The 21112-nt window shown below is 41.4% G+C and overlaps 1 protein-coding gene across 2 annotated transcripts in view; it reads left to right on the top strand.

Annotated features, from left to right (window-relative positions):
- LOC106565522 (zinc finger protein 385A) overlaps nt 1–21112 on the top strand; it is an 82768-nt gene that overhangs the window by 7739 nt on the left and 53917 nt on the right. The window contains exon 1 of one of the 2 annotated variants that reach the window (XM_014132756.2): nt 5192–5774. The exons of the other annotated variant lie outside the window; for it this stretch is intronic. Within the exon in view, the coding sequence (XP_013988231.1) occupies nt 5765–5774 (10 nt within the window). The 5' untranslated portion in view covers nt 5192–5764. Of the gene's footprint in view, nt 1–5191; nt 5775–21112 lie in introns of those variants that run through there. 2 annotated transcript variants of the gene reach the window in all.

Here is a 21112-nt window from a genome sequence, read left to right as displayed (position 1 = left end):
CTGGTTACATTATGCTACGCTCCAACCTTTCTATCCACGAGTCTTCGAGGGAACGTATAGGCCTAGTCCATGCTGTTGGTTCATTGAATGTGCGGGGCGTCTTACTCATTTAGTCTACACTTATAGATCATTTGTATTTGATTTTGAATAGTGTATTAATAGGGCATTTTGTATATTTTCATCATTAAAAGGCTGACATATTACCTTTAGCTACAGGAATATCACCTGTCATGCAGTGAGAGGGTGCATGCTCCTCAAACAGTGGTTGATGTGTGGAGTGAAATAATTGTTGTTTTGTTTAAGTCCAGACATTTCTATACACAATCCCGTGTGAAAGCAGAGTTTTGATGGTTGCCACTAAAAAGAGGAGGAGCCCAGCTGCTACTGTATTTATTTCTCAGCTGCTCATATTAAGCACATGCTCAGCTATAAACCAGAGTAGCCTGCCTGACATTGAAAAACTAACTGTCGGGAAACCGGCCTCCATTGCCATTCAGTATTTTCCCTCCTGCTCCTGTTCCTGCCCATGTTAATGGGCCATTCTAAATCGAAACAAATGTTACATTTTAGTAAAGACAAGACAAGATTAAATGGAGAATAGTCTGAAGGGTGAAAAAAGGATCATTTGATGAGAGAACAGCCTGAGTTAAGGAACAGAGCACAAGCTTTTTTGCGACTTTCTCTAATCATCAATAGCCTATAGTTACATTATGTAGCCCATATATGTTTTGATTTCTAAGACATTCTAAGGTTTATATCATTCACAACTAAACCTGCCAAATAACTCTAAATCTAGTTCATAGGACCTGTTTCAAATGATCACTTTTCCGCTCAACATAGCCACTATATAATCTAAAATAATTGCACAGGACTTACAGTGTATAAGCATATATTGTCTGCTTATTGAACAAGCCTACAGCCTATGGCATGACGCCATGCAGTAAGACAAGTCATATTCTGGTCTTCTGAAATACATTTTCTTTATATCATGTTTTTTGAAACCTGCCTAAATAAATAATAGATTTATTGTGACAGTATATAGTACATAGATTTATTAGACATTTTTATTTATTTACTATTATTATTATTTTATTTACTATTATATATTTTTTGTATTTTATCCCCTTTTTCTCCCCATTTTCGTTTGTGTGTCATTGCTGCAACTCCCCAACGGGCTCAGGAGGCAAAGGTCGAGTCATGCGTTCTCCGAAACATGACCCGCCAAACCAAGCTTCTTAACACCCGCCCACTTAGCCCAGAAGCACCAATGTGTCGGAGGAAACACTGTTCAACTGACGACCAAGGTCAGCCTGCAGGCGCCCGGCCCGCAACAAGGAGTCGCTAGAACACGATGAGCCAAGTAAAGCCCCCCCAGCCAAACCCTCCCCTAATCCGGCCAGTTGTGATACAGTTTGGGATCGAACCCAGGTCTGTAGTGATGCATCTAGCACTGCTATGCAGTACCATAGACAGCTGTACCACTCAGGAGGCCCTTATTAGACATTATTTTAATCTAGATGTTCCAAAGGCACACATCAACGGCTTGTATCTGGCTTGTATGTGTGGAGGCCTGGAGATGATAACATATTCATGTTAATTAACGGTAAATTACCGTGAGGCCGGCAGTCTTTTGCATGACAATAACCTGCTGAAAAAATGTTATGACCTCCACAGACCTACTTAAAACTCCTGTGATACCACACACACACATAGATATGCACACACACACAGTACAAACACAAAAAACCCTCCCTGCTTTGTCACCCGAGCCCGGAGGTATGGTTTCAGGCTCTCATGGTGACATCCATTAAAGTCGTACAGTGTCTGTCCCTCGGCCCAGAGACAGCTCCATTAGCACCTGGACCATTGGCCACAACAATAACCCTACCTGCATTATTCAAACTGACTCTACTAATAGGGAAACCCTATAGCCTCCACACACACACACACACACACACACACACACACACACACACACACACACACACACACACACACACACACACACACACACACACACACACCAATCCTACACTATAGACAGACACCCTGTTCCCTTGCCCAGCTATATATATATTTTTTTACTGATGCGTTTTGGCCACATCAAAGTGAAAAAGGGTCTGACTCAGAGATGGACTACTCCATGCTGAATCACGATAGGGGTCAGATGGGGGATTCGTGAGGGATTTGGGAACATTGTTTGTTAGTATATGGTTGATTGAACACAATGGGTGTGCATGTATTACAATGCCGTATATGTAATAAGCTACCTGATGACGGCAGGACATTGATGTCAGTATTTCCCATCAGAGAACGATAATTATAGAGAGGAATGAATCTCCAGCACCTCTGCCTATCACACCGCTGTCAACCTCTTCTTTCATTCTGCCATACCAGTTCATCTTTCTCCCTCCTTCCACCTTATCCCTTAATCCCTCATCAGTTTGCATTTATCTCAATCTCACCTCCCCTCCCTCCATCCCCTCCACCAGCCTTTCAAGCTGTCATTCACCATCCCATCTCTACCTCTCTTTTCTTTCCATTGTTCTGTCCACACAATTCTACTACGCTACATGTACATTCAGTATGACTACACAGCAAATTGTCCAGTGTTGATTTTTCAGTGTTGCATTTCTAGTCTTGATTCAGAAGTTAAATTCACTCTGTAAGAGTGAAAATAACACTCAGTGGTATACAATAACCCCTATTGTTGCTGTTAATATCCAGAGCTATTGTTTTACACTGTGGAGGGTAAAAACCACACCCAGCATTATCATATTTCCCAGCATGCTCTACTGCATGTAGATTTTTAGGATTGTTTTTAATATCTATGTTTTTGCGTGTACATTGATTGATTAATCTTATGCTACACAAAGATAATAATAATAATATATATATATTTGATATACTCTTTTCATACCAAGTAGAATATCAAAGTCGCTTTAAAAAGAAAATAAACCAAAAACAATTTAGCAAAACAAATATAAAAGAACGTATCTTGAGAGGAGGGAGCATAAATGGTAGAGCCAGGCAGGAAGGTAGAGACATCTGACAGACTGTCACGCCCTGGCCATAGAGAGGGTTTTGGTTCTCTATTTTTGATTAGGCCAGGGTGTGACTAGGGTGGGCGTTCTATGTTCCCTTTTCTATGTTGGTGTATTACTTGGTTTCGGCCGTGTATGGCTCTCAATCAGGAACAGCTGTAGATCGTTGTTGCTGATTGAGAGTCATACATAGGCAGCCTGTTTTTCCTTTGGGGTTTGTGGGTGAATATTTTCCTGTTTAGTTTTGTTAACCTGACAGAACTGTTGCTGGTCGTTTTTTGGTTTATTTTTGTATAGTGTTCATTCGGTCCATTAAAATCATTCACGATGAACACATCCTCCGCTGCACCTTGGTCTCATTTTGATGACGGCCGTTACACAGACAGATGCTCCTCAATGGGCACCTCGTCGTCTTCGGTAGTCACAGCTCCTCCTCCATAGGTAGGCAGGAACATCCACTACTGAAATGTAGCACCCACCTGGGCGATGCTTTGGCGACTGTAAAAGCTCCAGTAAGACCACCACACCTCAGCAGTGGTCCAGAAAAGCCCCAGATGAAGCGAGCCTCTGCATCCCCTCACGCCGCAGTCCACTTCCCTCTAGGAACTGGGGCAGGAGGCTAAAAAGCCAATGCTGTTGAGCATCATTCAGATCATATTAGCTAGCCAAGCCAAATATAAACTGACCTGCCATAATCAGTCCTGCAATTCCGTGGAACACCACCAGATATTTCAGTTCATCTAGCAACAAGTTATCAAAAACAAAAAAAGTTGATTCAATAAAGCAAAAGACAACAACACATATAAACAATAAAATATATACAATATTTACAGAGCTCTCTGCCTAGGCTAGCTCACATTGCCATGGTAACCACAGAATGATTAATGTCATACTTTTTCCTAAACTAATCCAATCAGTTAGTTAGATTTATTGCACCTGTTACTGAAATGGTTGTTGCAGTTTAAATGTTTTAGGTAGTCTCCTTTATCAAGTTCCAGTATCCGGACAGTCATTCTGAATGGGGGTTGTGGGTGAATAAAAAATGGTTGGATATCCTAACTCTGTCTGGATTCCAATAGGAATTACACATTACCTTGCAAGCCAACATAATGTGACTTGCAGGTCTGATGTGGACTGTAAACCAGGACTTTCCTAACACCACTGAGTTATGATAAAACTAGGCCATCAAAGTAAGGCGTTATGATATATGTAATGTATATTGTCATAGAGTTTCATTTTAATGATAACATTTGCCTAGGAACTCCCTTGGTAAAATTAAAATAAAAATAAAAAAATCAACAACCATGTCTGTGTCACTAACAAATACAGTTATGGGTGGTAAATCCACAATAGCCTCAAAAAGAAAAGGCACCCTGGGAAATGTGCAACTTAGGCTTTACACCATAAACCATTTCCTTATATTTCACTCCACTATAGCGTGAAATTGTGTGATTCTTCACCACACAGTAGTGAGTGCATTTTATACTTCAATACAAAGTAGAGTGAAATACTAATTAGTTCACTACAGCGAGTGTGAAATGCCTATTAGTTCACTCCAGTGTAGAGTGAATTTCACACAGCCAGTGTTAATTCTCTACTCTGTATAGAGTTACAGAAACTTTTGAACAGTTTCACACAGTGTGAAATTCACTCTGAGAGTGGATGCATAAACACACCGCAAAAGTGTGAAAATGAACACTAAAATGAACACACGCACGCACGCACGCACGCACACACACACACACACACACACAAAGTAAGAAATAATTATTCGAAATGGGAAACCCTGAACAAATTCTGACTATTATATGATACTGTGCCGTCAGAAGCAGAGGGTAAGAGGGAAGATTGAAAACCCTTAAATAGAGAAAAAGAGAGAGAAAGAGCGAGAGAGAGATCCACGGATGGTAGAGACAGGGGAAAGAGGGATGAGAGGGGGGAGAGGGAGACAGAGAGGGAGGAGAGCAAAAAGCGACAACGGCATTATCACTCGAGCTAACGTCTGCCTCCTGATTCTAACACCCCCAGAAAGTGCTATGAACTGGCTGCTCTGATTGGCCCAGGCCTCCACCAATCAGAGCACAGGTATGTAAGGTGCCTTTAGGTTTTACCCAACCCCATAAACAGAGAGAGGGAGAGGGAGAGGGAGAGAGAGAGAGAGAGAGAGAGAGAGAGAGAGAGAGAGAGAGAGAGAGAGAGAGAGGCTGCCAGTGTTTCACAGGCTTGCTACAGTGCAGAGGTTTTTCCACGGAAGAGAGGTTCTGTCAGAGTGAATTCTCTAATGTTGCTGCTGCTGAAGTGAATACATCACAGGGGCTACACTGCAGTAAACACTGCATTGGAGAATACTGTGGTGGTTCATACTGAGGTTTGGATGGCTGTGATGCTCCTATAGCATCACCTTTCAACTGCATTCAACAGCAAAGCCACATAACTGCAACAACCAGACCCTGCCTCTGAAGAACCTCACCTGGAGAGGACAGACTGAGACAGACAGAGTGGTAGAGAGATAGAGAAGAGTGCAAACATTAGGATTTTGACAATTCTTCCATCGTTTTCAAGTCATTCCTCTCCATCGATTGATGCGACGAATAAGTGAGAAGAAAAGAATAGCTAGCATTTCGGAGAAAGAGGATAAACGTCATAGATCAGGAGTGAGGGACCGTAAGCAGAGCATCTAAACTGGAATTGAAGGGGGGAGAGTGGAAGGGTACTACAGGATGCTTTTGGGTAAGTGGCAGATTGATGATAGTTGATAAAGTCCTTGTACAGTATTTCAATTACATTTTTTTATCTCTTTCCATCAGGCCGTCACTCGTAATCTCTCTATTGGGGTAGAGTTTCAGGTGTCACTTACTAAGGAAACTTTCAGCTGTGTTGAAGTTGGTACTGTAGTGTAGGCTACCTGTACTGTACACATGAATACCAACTATTATCTATGGTTTACATAATACTTGTCAAGATTACATATAGCTACACTGTTATGACTGCTTAAGTAAGTGGACTATCAAATGAATGGTGAATGGTATGACCAGAAGGAAACTGGCTAATCAGAAATTTGTTTCAGGTAGAGAACTAAAAGGTATGAATGAACACAAGCATTGCTAAATGTAATTTTATGCTGATAAGTATTGCCGACTTAAAGTAGTTTTATGCTGCGTACTGGTTCAGTGTTGAGACCTCTGTGCAGTGACTACATGAATATGCAGTGACGCGTAGGTTCAAGAGGACTGGGAGACAGTGGAGGAGCAGAGGAACAGTCTCTGTTAACGAGCTCTCACGCTCTCAGACCCACATTGCTTAACGCATGCTTGAACTAAGTCAGTAGCTCTCCACACACACTCACACACACACACTCACACACACACACACACACTCACACACAGTCTCAAATATGAATGCTTTCTTCTCCCTGTCTCTATCTCTCTCACATATTCGTGCACATAGATGTAAATTGCTTGTCAACCATGTACCCACATATGCTTTGCTTACATACGCTAATGCACACACAGACGTGAACAAAGACATGGACACACACTCACAGTCTGTTGTACCGTCAGATCAGTTAATGAGCTAACGCAGCAGAAAGTCAAACTGTGAGATATGAATGTGAGGCCCCTCTGTTTGTTCGACACATTCAGGGCTCACACACACACACACACACACACACACACACACACACACACACACACACACACACACACACACACACACACACACACACACACACACACACACACATACGTACGTACACACACATGCACACGCATGCACACACGCGCACGCACGCACACACACACTAACACACACTAACACACACTAACACACACACACATGCACACGCATGCACACACATGCACGCACGCACACAAACGCACACACACAGAAACACACAAATGTTCACACACTTTCTTTTCACTGAGGTTAGTGAGGCTTGGAGAGGATGAAGACATTATTGACCCTGGTGTCCAATGAGCCCGGAACACAATGCAGCTTGATGTCCTTCCTGCCAACACAGTGTGTGTTGGTGTGTGTGTGTGTGTGTGTGTGTGTGTGTGTGTGTGTGTGTGTGTGTGTGTGTGTGTGTGTGTGTGTGTTTGTCCTTGTGGTTGGGTAATGATTCTGTATTTTCTCTCTCAGTCAGAGCCTTATGAAGTCAGAGGGTGAATAATTGGACATAATTGGAAACACTCAGATGGGCTCCTGATTAGAATTAATGTAAAATCCACTACATTTTCCTGCTCACTGACTTCGCCCTGCAGTTGTGGAGGGTTACCTCCTGTGTGTGTGTGTGTGTGTGTGTGTGTGTGTGTGTGTGTGTGTGTGTTCTGCTCCTTGTTTGAGAGTGCGTGTATGTATGTGTGTATTTGTGCATTTATGTGTGTGTTTATGTGTGTGCATATGGATGCATTTCCCCAGAGCCATATATTTCCCTTCGATCTCTAATTGATCTTGAGTACATCATGAAGGCTCAACCCGTGTTGTGGCAGGAAACTCCCACATCCAGCCACGTCAGAAAGATAAAGACATATCGTCTGACATATGATCTAAATGACATGGTATGGTATATGGTATGTAGGGTGAATGATATATGTCTGTATAATTTCCCTCCGCAAGGAGAGACCAAAAGCCAGCACTCTGAAATAGTCGTCCGCGGTTACAGTAATGATGTTGAAAATGAGAGAAGAAAATCTAGAGAGAGCGGGAGAGAGAGAGAGAAAGAGCGAGAGTGAGAGAGAGAGAGGGAGAGAGAGAGAGGGAGAGAGAAAGAAAGAAAGAGAGAGATATTGGTTGTGATGCCTGACTGTGTGTTTATGTCCGCACCAAATGAAGAAGATGATAACCTCAAATCAACATGTCAGCTCTCAGTGCTGTAAAGTACTTAAGTAAAAATACTTTAAAGTACTACTTAAGTAGTTTTGGGGGGTATCTGTAATTTACTATTAATATTCTTGACAACTTTTACTTTTACTTCACTACATTCCTAAAGAAAATAATGTACTTTTTACTCCATACATTTTCCCTGACACCTAAAAGTACTTGTTACATTTTGAATGTATAGCAGGACAGGAAAATTGTGTAATTCACACACACTTATCAAGAGAACATCCCTGGTCATCCCTACTACCTCGGATCTGGCAGACTCACTAAACACATGCTTAGTTTGTAAATGATGTCTGAGAGTTGGAGCGTGCCACTGGCTATACGTAAATAAATAAAAACTAGATAATGTGGCCATCTGGTTTGCTTAAAAGGAATTTGAAATGATTTATACTTGTACTTTTACTTTTGATACTTAAATATATTTTAGCTATTCCATTTACTTTTGATACTTAAGTATATTTACAACCAAATACTTTTAGATTTTTACTCAAGTAGTATTTTACTGGGTGACTTTCACTTTTACTTGAGCCATTTTTACTTTTACTGAAGTATGACAATTGGGTACTTTTTTCCACCACTGTCTGCTATCAGTTTAACCTTACATATGTAGGTTACATGTTACACATACATTCATCATCTGCCACGTGATTTATCATCTTCTTTTCCCTCTTCTTCCATTCGCCATGCTCTCCCTTTCTTTTTCTCTATTCTGTCTCTCTGTGTGTGTGTGTGTGTGTGTGTGTGTGTGTGTGTGTGTGTGTGTGTGTGTGTGTGTGTGTGTGTGTGTGTGTGTGTGTGTGTGTGTGTGTGTGTGTGTGTGTGTGTGTGTGTGTGTGTGTGTGTGTGTGTGTGGTATGCTTAGTGAACAGTGGTTCTCTGTCACTGTAAAGGCCCACACAGTGTCCTCCCAGTGAATGTCTGTCAGTCAGCACCTCCTCTGTTTCTTCAACTCTTATGTGCCTACATCAGCACTGTCCTCTATCTGTGTCTATTCTGTCCATCAACCACAGCTTCCCCCCTCCTCTCTGTCTCTCCATCCACCATCAGCCTCCCACCTCTCCCTCTAGCTAAGAAAGGAAAAATCTGTGCATTTCATTCGATTCTTTCTTTGTCTTCCTGTCTTCTAAGCTACCTCCATCTCTCCTCACTGTTGAGTGGAAACATCCTAACATGTCTTCAGAACTGGATCATAATGCTAGCTCATCTCTTCTGGTGCAGGGGGAGTGGTAAATGTAGTTTAGTAACCCTTGCTCGATTTTCATTATGAATATTTTAGACTGGAGAGTTTGAGGTCTTTATTTATTTAGAGATAGGCCACTATTTCTCCTGGTCTGACGATGGGATGTGCTGAGCTTGATAAAAAAAATAAGACGGCCTCCTTCACTGTATAGAATACGAAACTAATGTGTGTGTGTCAAACTCATTACACACACTCCAGCCGTCCAATGGCAAAAGTGGTCCATAAACAACATCATGACCTTTAAATATAGGCAATGCAGAGATGGATAAAACGTAATGACATTAAAGATGTATTTGACAGACTCACATGTGTCTGGTCCAGGCCAATGCTCTGTTAACTGTCACAAAGATACCATCAGGCTGACAGATGCTTTCAGGTCAGATAAGGTCAAACTGCCAGGGATGCCTTAACCTCTCTGGTATCATTGGGACGTTAGCGTCCCACCTCGACAACAGCCAGTGAAATTGCAGGGCGCCAAATTCAAACAATAGAAATCCCATAATTAAAATTCCTCAAATATACAAGTATTATACACCATTTCAAAGATAAACTTCTTGTTAATCCAACCACAGTGTCCGATTTCAAAAAGGCTTTACGGCGAAAGCACACCATACGATTATGTTAGGACAGCGCCTAGCCACAAGTAACCATACAGACATTTTCCAGCCAAGGAGAGGACTCACAAAAGTCAGAAATAGCGATTAAATTAATCACTTCCCTTTGATGATCTTCATCTGGTGGCACTCCCAGGACTACATATTACACAATAAATGTTCGTTTTGTTCGATAATGGCCCTCTTTATGTCCAAAAACCTCAGTTTTGTTGGTGCGTTTAGTTCAGTAATCCAAAGGCACAAAGCGTACTCTCAACATCCAGACAAAAAGTCAAAAAAGTACAATAAAAGTTCGTAGAAACATGTCAAACGATGTTTAAAATCAATCCTCAGGTTGTTTTTGTCATAAATAATCAATAATATTTCAACCGGACAAAAGCTTCGTCAATAGAAAAGGAGAAACAGGAAAAGGCGCGCTCCCGATCATGCGCTGTACTCATGTCTGGAAATCTCCACTGTCCACTCATTGAAAGTGCTGTATCTCCCTCATTTTTCAGAGTAAAAGCCTGAAACATTGCCTAAAGACTGGCCACATGTAGAAGAAGCCATAGAGATCATGAACTGGGTCCTAAGTCTTTGTATGGTGGATAGGCTTTCAATGGAAAAACAGCCTTTCAAAATAATAGTACTTCCTGGATGGATTTTCCTCAGGTTTTTGCCTGCCATATGCAGGGGCGAAAATCTGATATCAACTTTGGAGGGGACAATTACATGACATTTTCTCAAGAGCAATTCCTGAGGGGGACACCAAAAGTAATGCTGTAACACATAGCCTACATTGTATGGTAAATGTATATTGAGGAACCAAAGAAATAAGGTGTTTGCCGTACTCCTAACTACCGGTACCCAAAACTACACAACTAATCACAACAGCAATACCATTGCCTTTAACAAATCTTAATTCAGTCACCAGTTTAAGTTGAGAGTGGGGGTATCCATGGCATTTTCCAATTATGTTCCTATTTTACAAGTCAAAAAAATGGAGAACCTTTCATAATGTTGCCAAACAAAGACTCAACAAACTTACCTGAGACTCCCTGTCTCTGCCAGTCTGTCCCTGCATATCTGTCCCCAACTCTGCTGTCTGTGTGCCATCTGTTGCCTGCTCTGCCTAATGACGTCATTGTGAAACATTTCCATTAGAATTTCATTTCTTTCTTATGAACATTTTATCAACTAGTCTTTGAGATATTAGGCTACTAGGGTTCTTACTTTGCGTTTTGGTGTACTGAAAAATACTCTGATGTCCGTCTTTTATTTTTCTACCTGGCTGGCTACACACACACACAGTGTGTAGGTTATTTACAGTAGGAGATGGGCTTCTATCATCTTATCTTTTATCATTCTATTTGGGCTTCGATCTAAAAGGTAGCTAGCAAATGTGAAACGGATTAAAATGACAAGAGTTGACAGCTGTATGAGTTCACCATTTACACAACATATGCTGCAACCTTCTGTAATTTTAATAGTTTGTTTCATATTGGCTGGCTTCCAACAATAACTGAATTTGCAAAGCTAGCGAGCACCAATTCCGTTTCAGTGGTGTTTGCTATAATCTTTGCTACCCGGGTTAAATAAAGGTGAAATAAAATAAATAAATAAAAGTTCCCTTGCGACAATTTAGCTTTTGCAACGAGACCATTAAATATATTTAAGACAATGGTAGAAGAGAGTGTAGTTCTGTTCAGTTTGGACTTCAGTTTATCGCTAACCTTATCGCAGGGACTTTGAAGCACTAACTTACATCATCTGCATGCTGATCTTGGAATAAATTGACGACAGCAAAGATTCCATCTTTGACGAGGCCACATAAATGGAATAGGTACTAGCTAGCTTAATACTTAATATTTGCGTGCTAGCTCTGCATATTCAGCTAGTGTGTGTGCGCGATTGACTGGATTAACCTCACTTCAGTTACGTTCGTTGGGTGCCTTTCAGACAGTAGATATGACCCCTCTGTTACCTTGCCAACTAAGGAACTGGCAGTGGATCAAAACATTGTGAGGCAAAGGGTGGGGGGGTCGCAATCTTTTGAAACTTAAAAACGCGCTATTAAGTGTCTATAATCAGCACAATTGCTTTCATTGCGTATTATTAATATTATTTAAATTACATAGTTATGTTTCAGTGATATATTGGGGGGACAAATCATATTTTTCTAAGGATGGGGGGGGTCGTGTCCCCCCCCCGTGTCCCCCGGGATTTCTGCCCCTGGCCATATGAGCTCTGTTATACTCACAGACATTATTTTAACAGTTTTGGAAACTTTAGAGTGTTTCCAATCCAAATCTACCAATTATATGCATATCCTAGCTTCTGGGCCTGAGTAGCAGGCAGTTTTCTGCCCCCTACCCTAGTGAAGTTAAAATGTTTAAAGCTGCAATATGTAACTTTTTGGGCGACATGACCAAATTCAGAAATGTGAGTTATAGATCTGTCATTCTAATTGAAAGCAAGTTTAAGAAGCGGCAGATCTGTTCTATGTGCGCTATTCCTATGCTTCCCTTTCTTAAGTTTAGTTTTTGCATCATTGTACACCAGCTTCAAACAGCTAAAAATACCAAATGTTTGTTTATTGAAAATATATTTCACAGCGGTTTAGATGGTACAATGCTTCTCTACAGTATACATAGCTTGTTTTGTCACATAAACTGAAATTAGGCAAACTATTCAAATTTAGCAACCAGGAAATGGCAGAGCAATTTCTGCATATTGCACCTTTAAAGAACATCTTTAAAAGAAAGATTAAGAAAACTCTGACATCTTACAACTCCGACAACAGAACCAGACAATCTCTCATTCTTATTCTAGTCTTCACTTTTAACCAGAAGGCAGATAAAATAGACTAGAGTATACTATAGTTTGCCAGGATTTAATTGCTGTAAACTGCAATGCACTACCAATGCACTATTTACTACTACTGTACTAATACCTTATTCACAGTCACACAAACCGGATATTTAACTATGGAGTGAATCTAAAGCACTGCTCCTACTGTAGGCTTTAAATAGGCCTGGAAATACCCTTCGTCTTAATCCAGTGACCCTAGACTACCTGACTCTGATCCTGCCTGACTATCGTGTGTTGCCCAGGCACAACTCCCCCCACCCCCCAAAAAAAGGGTTAAACCCATAGACATATAATAACTAGAACGTAAACGAGACATTGACCGCTGAACTTGCTGGTTTACTCTTATGGGTACACTCAATATGGCTGCCGGTCTAGAAAGTAGTGGTAGTAATTATATTTCTATGGTAAAACCAGCTCTTTTCTCCATAGTATACTTTGCCCTGTAATTAAATGGTTGAGTCTATTTCAAAAGTTGGTGTTACAGACATGTTGTTGTGAACGTATATGGCAGTACTATATGGTTTATTTGTGTGAGGATTTAGATTTCAATAATGGTTTTGATGACTTGTCCGCATCCCATTGTTAAAGGCTAGGTAGCACCTGTCTGTTGTACGTCATGTTTTTATTGGCTGTGTGTGTGTGTGTGTGTGTGTGTGTGTGTGTGTGTGTGTGTGTGTGTGTGTGTGTGTGTGTGTGTGTGTGTGTGTGTGTGTGTGTGTGTGTGTGTGTGTGTGTGTGTGTGTGTGTGTGTGTGTGTGTGTGTGTGATGATTGCATGTTCATACAATTGCATATTTGCGAGCTGGCCTATTCATCTGTGTACATGTCATGATCAGGTTTCCATAGGTCATTAAAGTCTTATGTTGTCTGATGGTTCCCAGGCAGGTGTGTATCTTCAGTAAAAGGAAGGACAAATAAAACAGACCAACAGACGGGACTCTATGGTATTGTCAGGCTGGGCGTTGTACAGCCCTTTATATTCCACACCACTCTCCTTCTATGAGCGGTTTCATATTGTGTTCTCTGCTTGGGTCTGTATGTCCGATGTAAACAGAACGTGATAATAGACAAAGCTAGCCGCTCCATTCACTCTGTACAATCTCTTCCCCTGAGGAACTGAGGCCTGAGACACAGAGGCACAGTAAAGCCAGCAGCACTTCATTAAGACACTATATGAAAATAACCCAACAGGATGTATGTATGCTGCTAATGTTACCGATGTACCACATAAGAGAAGCAGACACACACACACACACACACACACACACACACACACACACACACACACACACACACACACACACACACACACACACACACACACACACACACACACACACACACACACACACACACACACACACACACACATATTAGACTGACTGGGCTGGTTTTGGGTTGTCCTACTCCTTTCCTCTGTAACGCGTGACTCATGTGTTCCTGTCACCTCGACTCAGTAGCTGTGACCTGGGCTAAACCCAATCTGGAGCAGAGCACTACACCCTGACAACACAACACACTGCAGTCACTGCTGGACTGGTCAACACAGACACTAACCCATGATGACACAATGAGAGAAATTTGGACATACACAGGAAACACCACATTTACGCAAGGACTGATACACACAAAACAAACAGAATTTCCGTTTCGACTCACCATGACCAGATGTTGAAATATAGCACATTTTACTGTACTGTATGTAACTGGACAATTAAGAAGGACCACGCCGTTGGCAACATCTCAAACATGTATTTAGCCTTGGGTCTGACTATAGTATTAGTGCAATGATATGACTCACTACACAGTACATGTGAGGTGCAGTGGTTGACAGCATTCTCTCTCTCTCTCTCTCTCTCTCTCTCTCTCTCTCTCTCTCTCTCTCTCTCTCTCTCTCTCTCTCTAGCTGTTTCTGAGCTACATGGCTATACCAGCATGATGCAGTCATTGACTTGGACAACATTATCTCTCTCTCTTTCTGTGAGCACAGCTGCATGGCTATCAGTGGAGGCTGCTGAGGGGAGGACGGCTTATAATAATGGCTGGAATGGAGTCAGTAGAATGGTAGAAACCAGGTGTTTGATGTGGTTGATGCCATTCCATTGATTCCATTCCAGCCATTATTATAAGCCGTCCTCCCCTCAGCAGCCGCCACTGATGGCTATAGCTACCAGCAGATGGTAAATCGTCTGTCCATTAACCAGCAGGTTAACATGCGGCTGTACCTCCTGTGGTCACCTTGGGCTCACCTCAAAATACGCAGTCTGCCCCCCTCCCCCACCAACACAGATCCCTCTCATTCCATTTCATCTACCCCCCACCCTCTCCTCCCCTTTCTGTCCTCCCCTCGTTCTACTCCCTCTGTCCCAATGCTATTATCCTCTCTCTTTCTTTTTCCCTTCATCTCTCATTGCCTTACTCCCCCAATCTGTGAGTTTACCATCTCCTCCTCCCCATCCCACACTATACCATCCCTAACTCTCAATCTTATTCAGATGCGATTGACTGCTTGGCCTGTGAATAGTGAAGGGCAGTACACATGTTTTCAGACTTAAAAAAAAAATGTATTCATTTTTCTGAGACTCCGCCACCTCTATGGGGATGGAGAGTAGGCAACAGAGAGTGGAGTGACAGAGAAAATGAAATGCCAAAGAAGGATGATTTAAGGACCAGCCCTGTCTGTAACCTTGCATCTCTCTGCTTATCAAACACATACCTCCTGATTCGCTGTCATAAACATGCTGCTGTCTTTTGGTGGCAGGTCGTTCAATGTTATGCCACTAGGACTGCGGAAGTCTCTACCCCAAGATATTAGGACTATAGAAACAACCTCTTTTAAAATTAAAATTAAAATAAACGCTTATTTGTTTCTCTTTGTTCATCTCTGTCTTATCTTAGCCTCTTAATCCGTTCTGGTGTGTTATTATTATTATTATTATTATTATTATTATTATTATAATTTTCTTCAGCGTTTATTTGACCTCTGCTAAGGTTTCACTCTTAGCTACTTTATTGACGAAAAATGTATTTACTATGACTGTGATATGTGGTTGCCAGTTAAATGACTAAATATGCTTGTCCTGCTACTACCTAAAACAACACATTTCACAAAACCTATCCCATGTATGTGACAATAAAACCTATATTTTTTTAACCTTTTGTAATATTTGTTCTTGAAACTTTTTTTTTTGATATTGTGTGTTGTGTTTACATTGTTCATTATATTGTGACAGGTGTCCTTGGGTTTGGTTAAGGTGCTCCATAAATAAGACTGACAGTCAGTCATCATTATTATCATTGTCTGTCTCAGCTTGGTAAATTAAAGGTGCTCACTCACTGAAACACCACCCTGCACCATCATCATCATCATCACAATGCCCTCTGTAGCCTAACATCAAATCTCAGCAGCCAATTTGTCACTGTGTGTGTACGTGTGTCTGTGTGTGTGTGCGTGAATGAGGGATTGAGTGTGCACGTGAGCTCACATGCTTGTGGGAGACAGAAAGAGACAGGTTAGATGTGTGGATACGAGTACTTTGTACATGTGTAGTGTACTGTACTGTATGTGTGTGTATGTATGTATGTATGTATGTATGTATGTATGTATGTATGTATGTATGTATGTATGTATGTATGTATGTATGTATGTATGTATGTATGTATGTATGTATGTATGTATGTCTAAAAAGCATTTGCAATTTCTGTAGAAGTAGGATGTTGTGTGGGAGAATATAAAGGTTTAACTCATTAACCCTTTGACACGTACGAGCACACGTGTGTGTGATCGTTCTACAGTGGTCCCTGCAGCAGAGGCTTAAACCTGTGTGATTAGAACACTTCTAGTTACGATTGACGCAACAGTCAGCGTTTGAGCTGGCTACACTGTTTTGTCACAGAAATATTTTGCACCAGCACAGTCTTTACAACTATATGTCCTGAATGTGAGCAGCTCCTTTTTGGATGCAGATGTTCAGACATTCACAGAAGTAGCAACCGCATAACACAATTTTAATCCAAATCTGAAAATGTAGACTACATTAGTCCTAGCACTAACTGAGGAAAGAGTGAGCTAATACAAGCAGTCGTATTTAGTTAACTCTCGGCTGACAGACACCATCATATGAATTAGCTAATAGCAATTACTATTTACAATTTATCACATGAGGGGTGAGCTCACCAGTGAACTCAATTATTTAGTAAAACTCTTTCTAAATGGCAAAAGTAATCCGACGGTGGGTAGAGTTCGTGCCGCCACCATGTTTGTTTATCCGTGTCAACCAAAGACGAGGTGACAAGATGAGTTGGGTCTGTTGAATTCAAAGGGGGTGTGTCGTCTACCATCATTCACTTTCCATCATTCACTTCCGTTAGTGTACTCGAAGATGAGTGAACCATCCCTTCACCTCGTTTGCTATAACATCTATAACATTGTTGACGACTGTAGCATTGTAGCTAAGCCTAACCCTTTTCCTAACCTTAACTTCATTCTCTTAACCTCCTATGTTAATTAGCCTAACCTGCTGTGTTAGTTCTCCTAACCTACCACGTTAATTCACCTAACCTTCCACGTTAATTGTCCTAACCTGCTATGTAAACAAACCATCTGTGGGGACAAATCATCAGTATCACCACACTGGCACCCAATCCCATCACCCCTGACACTCCCTTGGAGCCATTCAGTGTTGTTGTTTATGTATGTAGCTAGTGGCCTAAGCTGTAGCATTAGCAATGTCTTTCAAACGACAACTCACAAATGTGGACATTTTAGGAAATTCAAAGTCTGAGTGTGAAAGTGAGGAATCAGATGCTGACAGTGACAGTGATGAGCTGCTCCCCAGCCTTGTAGACATTGAGAACCCTGAAAGTGAGAACCCCTTGCCAACCGACAAAGTCCCAGGTCCCTCTGAAGATGCTGGTGGGGATGGAGGCAGACCAACAGTGGGTGAAGTACGGAGGGTCTGCGGTAGCTGGAAAGCAAAGCAGCCATTTCACCCCTCCTGGCTTTACTGTTGGCTTTGATGAGTCCCAGTCTGGAGTGCAAAGCCCCTTGCCATTTCCCTCTGAGGCAGAGTGCTTCAAGTGCTTTCTGACAGAGGAGCTGGTGGGAGACATATTGGAAGAGACCAATCATTATGCCTTGGAGCTACAGGAGAAATGAAAGCCACAAGGAAGGTGGATCACCTGACGGGAGAGAGAAAGATCAAACCAGACTGTGTGCTTGACTATAATCGCAAAATGGGGGCAGTGGATAAGGTGGACATGATTAACAGCTTTGTGGCATGCACTCAGAAAACCACCAAGTGGTATAAGAACATATTTTTCCATCTGATCAACACTGCTGTCCTCAATGGCCACATAGTTCACCCACCTCCCCACTACCTCTTCATCCTCTCCACCCCCTTATCCGCCCCACTCCCTCTTCCAACAGTATGTAGCTAGCATACAAAGCTGTCTTCAATCTTCAGCAAGAAAGATGTCCAATTCCAGTTATGATGTCAAAATTAGGTTCAATTCTCTTTTTGTGTGGTTTTTGAAAGTACAAAATAAAGAGGAATTATTAGCAATTATAATACAAGATCAGGATAAAGTAATGAAACAATACTACAATGAAGTGACATCATTACACTGCTATAAAAATAATACCTCTCATTGACAACATGACAATTATGAATGATATAAGAAACAGTAACTGAAGAGCTCCACAAGGAGGCAGGGCAGAGCTATGCTAAACAGGACAAATAAATACACAGGCCAATGCAACAGTCATGATAAGGCCAGGGCAACTTCAAAGCAAACAACACAAGCCAATAGTTCTCTGACACCATTAGCATTGTTTTACAGAACTTATAGAAAAATGTAGCTATGTAAGCACAATGGAGTTTAACACCATATAGGTTACGAAATTAGTACCTTGCGTGTCCACGGTTATAAAGGAAAACACACAGAACGCATTATGCTCCATACATTTATTTGTCACATGCGCCGAATAAAACAGGTGTAGACCTTACAATGCTTACTTACAAGCCCTTAACTAACAATGCAGTTTTAAGAAAAAATAAGTGTTAAGAAACTATTTACTAAATAAACTGAAGTAAACAATAAATAAATACAAATAAAAATGAAAAAAATAAGAAAATAGAAAAATAACTAATATTTAAAGAGCAACAATAAAATAACACAATGTACATATGGTGTGGTACAACAGAAATTACATACCACCATATACAGAAACTGCATTATGATAAGGTAATAAGGCAATTATTTTGATAGGAATGCACACCTGTACAATGTAATTATTAGTAAGGAAAACAACAATGAAAGCAATGTGGGACCCAGACAGAAAATGTGCCAGGGGGAAAGTTTGGGAAGGTTCTGTTCTGACTGAAGATGCACAAATGTCTGCATACTTGACCTGGGGAAACACTGGGGGAGTGTTTGGGCTCTCATCAAAGAGAGAAGTTTGTCCGGCTCACGTAGCTAATCCTCGCCTTACAATAGCATAGCATGCCTCAAATGTAAATTCTCTGCCACTGTGAAATGTGCTAATTCTATGTGAATTAATGAGGAAGCAGAACACACCTCATTTCAAACTTTGTTTGAAAATCAAACTGTTATTTGAGAAATTGAAAAACAAGTTTAAACATAGATAAATAGTGGGCAGCGTGCCTTGGTTTGAGGGCAGCATGGGTTAACTGCACTTTTGCTTAACAATCACATTTTCTATTTTTTTATTTTTTATTTCACCTTTATTTAACCAGGTAGGCCAGTTGAGAACAAGCTCTCATTTACAACTGCGACCTGGCCAAGATAAAGCAAAGCAGTGGGACACAAACAACAACACAGAGTTACACATGGAATAAACAAATGTACAGTAAATAACACAATATAAAAGTCTATATACTGTACAGTTTGTGTAAATGAAGTAAGATTAGGGAAGTAAGGCAATAAATAGACCATAGTGGCGAAATAATTACAATTTAGCAATTAAACACTGGAGTGATAGATGTGCAGAAGATGAATGTGCAAGTAGAAATACTGGGGTGCAAAGGAAAAGAAAACAAATTATATGGGGATGAGGTAGTTGGGTGGGCTATTTGCAGATGGGCTATGTACAGGTTCAATGATCTGTAAGCTGCTCTGACAGCTGATGCTTAAAGTTAGTGAGGGAGATATGAGTCTCCAGCTTCAGTGATTTTTGCAGTTCGTTCCAGGCAGCAGAGAACTGGAAGGAAAGGCGGCCAAAGGAGGAATTGGCTCTGGGGTGACCAGTGAAATATACCTGCTGGAGCCCGTGCTGCGGGTGGGTGCTGCTATGGTGACCAGTGAGCTGAGATAAGGCAGGGCTTTACCTAGCAAAGACTTATAGATGACCTGGAGCCAGTGGGTTTGGCGATGAATATGAAGCGAGGGCCAGCCAACGAGAGCATACAGGTCGCAGTGGTGGGTAGTATATGGGGCTTTGGTGACAAAACGGATGGCACTGTGATAGACTGCATCCAATTTGCTGAGTAGAGTGTTGGAGGCTATTTTGTAAATGACATCGCCGAAGTAAAGGATCGGTAGGATAGTCACGAGGGTATGTTTGGTGAAGTGAAGGATGTGTGAAGTGAAGGATGCTTTGTTGCAAAATAGGAAGCCGATTCTAGATTTAATTTTGGATTGGAGATGCTTAATGTGAGTCTAGAAGGAGAGTTTAAAGTCTAACCAGACATCTAGGTATTTGCAGTTGTCCACATATTCTAGGTCAGAACCGTCCAGAGTAGTGATGCTAGACAGGCGTGCAGGTGCGGGCAGTGATCGGTTGAAGAGCATGCATTTAGTTTTACTTGCATTTAAGAGCAGTTGGAGGCCATGGAAGGAGAGTTATATGGCATTGAATCTCGTCTGGAGGTTAGTTAACACAGTGTCCAAAGAAGGGCCAGATGTATACAGAATGGTGTCGTCTGCTTAGAGGTGGATCAGAGAATCACCAGCAGCAAGAGTGACATCATTGATGTATACAGAGAAGAGAGTCGGCCCGAGAATTGAGCCCTGTGGCACCCCTATAGAGGCTGCCAGAGGTCCGGACAACAGGCCCTCCGATTTGACACAGTGAACTCTGTTGTTGAAGTAGTTGGTGATCCAGCCGAGGCAGTCATTTCAGTCATTTTGGAACAGTAACCAGGTCGGATAGAACATGTCACGAAACCGCACATTTGTCAGTAAACTTTCTCCAAAACAAAATATGCTAGACAAGGTGGGATCTTTTTGTGTTTGTAAAATGAATTATTCGAGAAATGGCTGTGGAAAACTTTTATGCTAAAATATTGATATCACAACCATCATATCGAAGTAAACTTGGAGTCACGTGATGACATGTTGTGTGGTCCTCCCACTACGACTCTGGAAACCTTGCAGTTTATTAGGCTACAGATAAAACAAGTTCTGATGAACTTCACAGCGTGGTGAAAGTGCAAGATGATGAGGGTCTTATTCTGGTGA

This window comes from Salmo salar, chromosome ssa12 (assembly GCF_905237065.1).
Source record: "Salmo salar chromosome ssa12, Ssal_v3.1, whole genome shotgun sequence".
In the NCBI taxonomy this organism is placed as follows: Eukaryota; Metazoa; Chordata; class Actinopteri; order Salmoniformes; family Salmonidae; genus Salmo; species Salmo salar.
This window is presented reverse-complemented; position numbering and strand designations above follow the sequence as displayed.